At 42.8% G+C, this 7755-nt stretch overlaps 1 protein-coding gene across 2 annotated transcripts in view; it reads right to left on the bottom strand.

Moving 5' to 3' along the window:
* Positions 1–1606: 1606 nt before the first annotated feature.
* Positions 1607–7755, bottom strand: part of PLEKHG4B (pleckstrin homology and RhoGEF domain containing G4B) — an 83937-nt gene continuing 77788 nt past the window's right edge. For both annotated transcript variants that reach the window (XM_082194669.1, XM_082194668.1), the window contains exons 21-23: positions 4123–4392; positions 3266–3480; positions 1607–1866 (exon numbers count right to left, since the gene is read on the bottom strand). In XM_082194669.1, the coding sequence (XP_082050795.1) occupies positions 1843–1866; positions 3266–3480; positions 4123–4392 (509 nt within the window). In that variant the 3' untranslated portion in view covers positions 1607–1842. The remainder of the gene's footprint in view (positions 1867–3265; positions 3481–4122; positions 4393–7755) is intronic.

The raw sequence follows: 7755 nt of genomic DNA, 5'->3' as shown, positions 1-7755 counted from the left end.
ACTCCAGTGACATTTGTTGGGGGGGGGGCTTTAGAGAGTGGGTTTGGCACACCACAGCCTAAGATATTCCTCCATTAAATGTGACTGGAGCAATGTTTAAAGAAGGGTGGGAAGCACTTCAGATATTGGTCTGGCAAACTGCTTTCTAAAGTGCCCGTCCTTCTGTTAAACTTTAGATTAGCTGTGAGGGAAGGGAGCAGGTGTTTGGGTTGAGCTGGGCAGCTGGGTGAGCGAGGAGTGGGAGGAAGAGTGGGTGAGGGGTATGGTCAAGTGCAAAGGGTGGGGAGAGGAGTGCAAGACGGGTGGGGATTGGCAAGTGGAGTGAGCAGTGTGATGAGTTCGGGCGTCAGAGTTTGTGTGATCAAGGCACCCATGCTTCCTAGTTTTAGTGTGTGTTAGAAAGCGCTCAGTGTTTGAAGCGTTAAACTGGAAGTCACTTAAAAACTGGACTCAGCTTCCCCTGCTGAGGAGATCACTTGAGAGATGGGCCATTAACAGAGAACAAAGACGACAGGGAGCTGGGCCATCAGCAATACGAGAGGTGGGTGGAGTCCCGCCCTGAGATTGTTAGTTGGAAGGCAATGCCAGTGGTTTTTTTAGGAGGAAGTTTTAGGTTTTCAGTTGGCTGTGGTGTGATAGGGGGTGGGGTCAGTCTGTTAAATGGAACCCCTTCATCCTGGGCTCAGGCTGTATCAATGTATCAATGAAACCCAATATCCTAAAGACACCACAGTCTCCACTGTGCCTCATTTCCAAAGGAAATACAAACCCTGGGTAAACGCCTTGACCCCTGGAATCTTGCACCACTTGGAGATTAGGGAGGTGTGTAACAATGTGTGTGTGTGTTTGCTAAGTGCCGTGTGAATTTTTATCCATTTATTCATTCACCTTATTGAAAGATGGAAACGTTCTCAGCATAGTCCAAAACTGCTTCAGGGGTTGAGAAAGGGATATTTTAACTTTAAACACACTGGTCAACTGGCACCTTTCACAGCTAGCTATTGCTGCAAACTTGCAGAAGCCTTCTCCCCTCAGTGTGAAGTTGGCCCCAGAGGGGACAAAGTAAGTTTGTACTGTACCCCCGCCAAGCTTCCCTATTGGGTGCCCAACCGGGGAGGGGCGTGGCATGCCAGCCCTGGAGTTGAAGCAGGGGGCGGAGCATGACGCAGGAATCGTCTCCCGATCACAACCCCTTCCCTTCCTGGGAGGAATAAAGGCTTTAGAAAACTTCAAAATTCTGCACCAAGCATAGCTGCTTTCTGCACCCGGTATAAATTGTGAAAATTAAATTTGTATTTCCCATTTTTCTATGTTTTCAAAGCACAAGTGCTGATCTTTGTCAAAATGTGTTTGTGGTTGCCTGTAGCTTAATATCCATCTAGGCTGAAGGTGTTTGGACAGTTAGAAAACTTGTGCTATTGGACTTGTTAAACTTCTTTTCTCAGTCTGGAATTTGCGCTGAAAATGTCTGAGAATCTCTGCCGTAAAGAGCTACACAAACTTATTTCTATTCATACTATCAGAAATATTTCAATATTCTGACCACACTTGCTTTTAAACGAGCAATTAATAATGCAGAACAATAAAATTAATATTTACAAACAAATCCAGCCACAATTTGTACATTTTTTACACAAAATATTTTCTGCATTTACAGGATTTCGAAAAATATAGTAACAACTAAATCTCACCAGTTATATACAAAAAAGAGGTCAAAAGTAAAGAAGGGGAATCAAAACCAAACTTTCTAATACAAACAAGGATACATTTTTCCCCCTCAGAAGAATGCCACCTGGACTCAGAGCTGCAGGTTCTGCGAGGTTCAAGTTTTAGAAATCCGTATTATGGATTCTGCACCAAATCATCCTGGAGAATGACAAAAGTTTGATTTTTTATTATTATTCAGAAGCAGTGAAAAGAACAAATATTTGTTTCTAAAAGTTTGGCTGCAATAAATTGTATATGATTGCTCAGATAAAATTAATTTGGAATAATCTGCAGTATCTGGATTAACACTTTGTAAAATCTTTTTACTCCTAATTGGCTAAACAATGGGCCCAACTGAACCTGTTTGTGGTGTAGAATTGCACATATGGATTTGGATGCCAGTGGCATGTCTGCTTGGCCCCAAGACCCATTTATGTCTGCAAAGACCTCACCCCCTGCTCTCCATGCATGAGCCAAGGGTCGGGGTGGGGCTCAGTATGACTGGTGTACCATCCGTTAAAATGTAGAGTTCTGTGAAGACTTGTTGGACACATGGATTATGTATTGGATCTGTGAAATCGAATCCTATTTAGCCAAGGTCTTTGTCACGCTGTTTCTTCTCTGCAGAAGAGGCCTGGTTAATAACATCGCCCATCATTAACTCCGCTGTGCGGATGAATGAGACGGGGGGACTGAGGCTGCAGACCTATGCGCTATTTCCAAGGGGAAAGTCTCACTGAACGTAGTGGGACTGACTTCGGAAGAGGCATGCATGATGGAATTGCTCTGCTGAGGACCTCCAGTACAAGGCAATTTATTGCCATCTGCTATGTCTCAGTTTCCAAGTGCACACAATGTCAGCACTCTAGGGCTCTGGTCTTCAACTGGTGGGCCACGACGTACCAGGTCACAGCCTGATCTAAGGTGGGTTGTAAAAGCAGTATACTTTCATGTGGATTGTGCCCTCTTCCCCATGGGTTATGATTTTCATAACAAAACATAAACACCAATGCATTACTATTAAGCTATATGGGGCATGTGTGCTATACAGTACAACCACTCAATATAACATCTGGACATAATGCTGCAAGAGAATCTCCCAAAAGCAATTTTTTGAGGATGGAGAGAGAGGGGGATTGTTTTCGTACACGATAAGGATCCCGCAATCTATTTGGATCAGCCAGGGATCTACTGGTAGAGCACAATCTACTGGTTGGACATCCCTGCGTCTAGACTGAACTGAAGTACAGAAAAAGGAGCATTCAGCAGATGGAAAACTAAATTGGACAAACTGCTCTAAGTGCTGGTTTGCTTATCATATGTTTGGAAGCTCAAACCATGGTGAGAAAGTGGATGTGATGTCTTGATTGAGGCATACTGTGGGATTTCTACAGCTGATGTTGGCATTTGAACCTGGTAAGCCCTCCAGCACCAATGAAGTTGGAAAGGTAAGGACTATCTCCTACCCTTAATGCCATAAGTAGCAATTGAGTGATGCTAGGAAAACATCCTCACTCTCATTTCTATGTATTTACACCTAATGAAGGAAAACACTCACAGCAGGGACATACTGGCTGCTGGGCTTTGATCTGAGGTTCTTCTCTGAGAGGGCAGGAGATGCGCATTGCGATGTGGGCTTGGAACCAGGGCTTGAAGTGCCTTCATCGAGAAATGTCTCCGCGAGGAGGGGGGAGAATCCAGCCTGGGCAGAACAGCTGAAACCACTTGAGCTTTCACCAGACGTGCACTGGGATGACTCTGAACTCTCTGTAACTACAGGAAGTAGGAAGGAAGAGACCAATGACATCAGAGGCTGCTGCCAGGCTATTGTTCAACAGGAATTCCACCAACACAACTGAAAGAAAGTAAACTTACAATCTGTGATGGTTTCAAGATTATGGGTCTTTGTAAACTGTGGCAGCTGCACACTATACAAGGTATTCTTAGCCTGTACACAAACATTTGACTAATGAAATATATGTCGGCATTGTCAGGACACAAGTCTGTGTGAGTCTTGAACTGCTGAGGAATGCCAGGCAGAAACGGAGCCTGCACACCACCACTTTGCTTTGGTTAAAGCAGGAAGCTGCAAGGCAACTAGCCAGATTCCAAGGCACCTTGACTGTACGCTTTTTAGCACCTGCTGAAGACATTCTTATTTAGACAAGTCTAAGTCTATGCAGGTGTCTAGAAAGTTTGTATGAATTTTAATTTGTTTTAATATATTCTACTAGGATTTTAACTTTTTTTTTGGTATGTTTTAAATTATGGTTGTATTTTTTAGCGCTAATTTTTTGTTCCATCTTTTTTGTAAAGTGCTTTGAGGTTTTTTCCTACAATCAAGCACTATATAACTTTAATGAAATATAAATAAATGATTGGCCTTCCTTGATTCTGGTATTGCAATGCACTCACTCATTGAGGGCTGGCTCCCAATGTCCTGTTCCAGCTCATCTTCCTCAATACAGGCTCTGACATCGTACGACCAGTGGTAAAAAGGAGGTCCCACCAAGCCTGGGTGAGACGGGGCGGAATAGATGTGCAGATTTAGCGAGCCCAGGATGGAAGATGAGGACTGGCTGCTCGAGGAAGATGTGCTGCTGTTTGAGATTGTGGAGTGGGGCCTCTTAAACGGCGTAGAGTGGTCAAATGAAGAAACAGCTATTGAGGCACGGCTCCTTGACTCTGGCAAAACAAACAAAAATATATCTCTCAAGACCCATAAAGAGTCAAGTATATACAGTAAAAAATTATGTCTAGAAAGGTTGTGGAGAGGAGCCATAGCTCAGGGAGGTGGTGGTGGTGGGGTAGAGCAATTCCTTCAAGTGCAAAATATCCAAGTTCAATCCCTGGTATGTCCTGTTGAAAGACTCTTCTATAACTCTAAGGACCTTGCCTGATACCCTGGAGCACTGCCCATAAGTGTCTACAATCACTAGACTAGATGGACCAATGGCCTGGCTTGATATAAAGCATATTTATATTTCAGGGTGTTTCCAAGGATCCCAGAATTGGCACAGCCTAGCTAAGCTTCTCTCACTCCACACCGAGGCTGCATTTGGAATGTTTGAAAATACTTCTTCCTTCTGTGTTTTTACAGGACAAAATCACCATGGAATTGGTCTGCTGTGGAGAATGTTAACACATCTTCTCAAATTGTGTGCAGCAAGATGTCTACTGGATCATGGATGCACATGAGGCTGGGCCGAAGCCAATTCTGAAGGGCAGTTTGATGGCACATTTATTTATAGAGTCGCCATCTTTTCCATTTGAAAACACCCTAAGTAGTGAATTATCACTTGAGAATTTAAAGACTTGTTATGTGAAACCAAGGCAAGCTGATGGTCTGCCTGAGAAGAGAGGAGGAAGAATACGGAAGAATATTCACGGAAAGCAATCCTTTCGCTGCTCTGACTCTGGTTGAAAAAGCCTAAGGGCTTGGGAGTTTCTTAGTGGGATTTTTTGCTTTTCAAAAATCTGAGGGTCCCCTCAGTTTCAAAATTCATTTGCATTGCGGCAAGGTGATGTTGCTATTGAGGAACAGAACTTGCAGAACTAGCTGTACATTATGGGGATCCCATAAAATAATTTTTGTAAGAAGTGGACAAGAAATTTAAAAGAGTTGCCAAAGGACTTCCGGTCGGCGCCAGTGCTTAATGGCGGTCCTTGCCTCGAGCTCCGAGGGAGGACTGCTCCGCAAGTTCGGGTCTGACCCGCTACGGCGAGCGGGGGACCCCTAAAATCCCAGGCGCTGAAGCCTGAGAACAAGGAGACTCGGCGGGCACCTTTCGCGCCCCCCGGTACTGCGAAAGAGCCTTTTTAAAGGCTACGGAACGGCATCGGGAGTGAGCGCGGTGCTGAGAGTCGCTACCCAGCCTGCGGAGTGAAGCCGCATCGCCATTGAGCAGAGAGCGCCGATTTCTTCCTGAAACTGAATTTGGACTGTAAAACCCGTGAGTAAGACCGACAGAAGGAACGGGACATTTAAATTTGGGAAATTTGGCTGAAAATGGGGAAGGCATAAAGTAAGGAAGTCTGCCTCCCCGGACTGCATGATAAACAAAGCAACGAAACAGCAAAGCTGCATTTAAATGAAGGTTAACCTTTAAGCTGTCAAAACCTGACATCGGACTTAAACTTCCCCCCAGTAAGCAGGAGAAGGGGGGAAGTAAAGTTGGAAATTTACAAACCTGTTTGAAAGAAGTGGAGGAAAAAGATCTTCCATTGTCAAAAACCCTGAGACGGGCTGCCGGAGCAAGGCACCGGGGAATTGAACTGTCAAGTTAAATTGGATACAAAGTGGTGGTTTTGACTGAAACAAAGTTAAAAAACTTTAATGGAGTTACTTTATGAACACATGAGGATATTGAAACTGTAATAAGAACTTTAATGGACCTTTGGGCTCTTTGTATCTGGATTCTTTGTTCTCTGTGCTTCTGACTTTTTAAATTGGATACAATTAAATGCTCCCTCTAGAGGACCTAAAGAAAATTTGTTACTGTGAGAGGAAAATAGTGGAATTTTCCACTTCTAAGCCTTTCCTGTGAGAACTGACCTTGAGGATATGAGTGGCCAACCAGAAGAGATAACAACTAGATCCAAAGCAAAACAAACTCAGCAAACTCAAAAGAAAAGGGGCTCGATGCAAGGTATAATACCAGCTGGACAGGAAAAAGTACCAACTGCATCTATGGAGTCAATGACACAGGCATTGCTCAAAATAAATCAGTCTTTGGAAGCTCTGACAAAGCAGTCAGCGGAAAATACAAAAAAATTGAATGACTTGACAGCAAGATTGGACTTGAATACGGCAAGTGTAGCTTCTAATACAGACTCTATAAATAAACTTATTCAAGAAAATTCAGAAACAAGAAAGATTGCTCAAAGTGCAAAAGATACAGCAGAAGAGACTAAGAGGGAGCTTGCACCAATTACAAAAAAGGTAAATGAACATGATGCAACTTTGTCTTTGTGGGAACTCCAGAGAAAGGAGAAAAATCTTAAATTAAGATCAGTCCCAGAGGGTGAGAAAGACAATCTTACAGAATTCCTCACAGAAAACATTTTGGAATTTTGGCAGGACGAATTTCAGGAGGAAGAATTTGAAATAACAACGGCCTTCCGGTTGGGCAGAAGGCAGGGCAAGAAGCCCAGGGATTGTCTGATTACATTGAGATCCAAAGAAGAAAGAGACAAAATATTAGATCTACATTATCAAAAGGCTCTTGTAATTCAGAACTGTCAAGTACAGATCTTTAAAGACATCCCTAAATACATATTGGAGGTGAGGGCCTTCTACAAAGATTTGGTTTACCTTCTCAAGAAGAACAATATCCCTTTCAGGTGGGAATTCCCACAAGGACTGTCTTTCAACTATAAAGGAAGGAAGATCAAAATTAAAACAATTCAAGACAAAGAACTTTTTTTGGAAAGAAACCAGGAGGATCTTCAGAAAGGAACAGTAGATACAGCAGTGGAGAAAGAACCGACAGACATTGCAAATCTCTCATTTGGACTTCTACTACCATCGGAGGAGGAACAAAAACTGGGAGCAGTTGGAGGAGTAGGTACATAGTACCAAAATGTCTCTGCAACTTCTTAGCTGGAATTGTAATGGTCTGAACCTTCCCAGGAAAAGACGTCAAGTTTTTCATATTTTGAAGAGAGAACAATTGGACCTAATATGTTTACAAGAAACGCATGTGACCAGGATACACAGGAAATTACTTATAAACAAGAGACTTGGACAAGAATTTATTTCATCAGACAAAGTCAAAAAAAGAGGTGTCGTGATTTATGCAAAAGAGAAATTGGCTCCTAAAATGATTTTCAAAGATGAACAAGGAAGATACCTGGCAATAGAAATACAAGTTCAAGGAGAAAAAATTATGATTTTGGGAATATATGCACCAAATGAGGGGAAGGCGGAATTCTTTAAGAAGTTGCATGAGACTTTAATGGACTATTTGGACTTTAAAATTATAATGATGGGAGATATGAATGGTGTTGTCTCCACTAACATGGATAAGGCACAGAGACAAATAATTT

The sequence above is a fragment of the Podarcis vaucheri genome (genome assembly GCF_965113315.1).
Source record: "Podarcis vaucheri genome assembly, chromosome: 13".
In the NCBI taxonomy this organism is placed as follows: domain Eukaryota; kingdom Metazoa; phylum Chordata; class Lepidosauria; order Squamata; family Lacertidae; genus Podarcis; species Podarcis vaucheri.
Note: the sequence above shows the minus strand (reverse complement) of the source record. Positions and strands in the feature narration are given on the sequence as shown.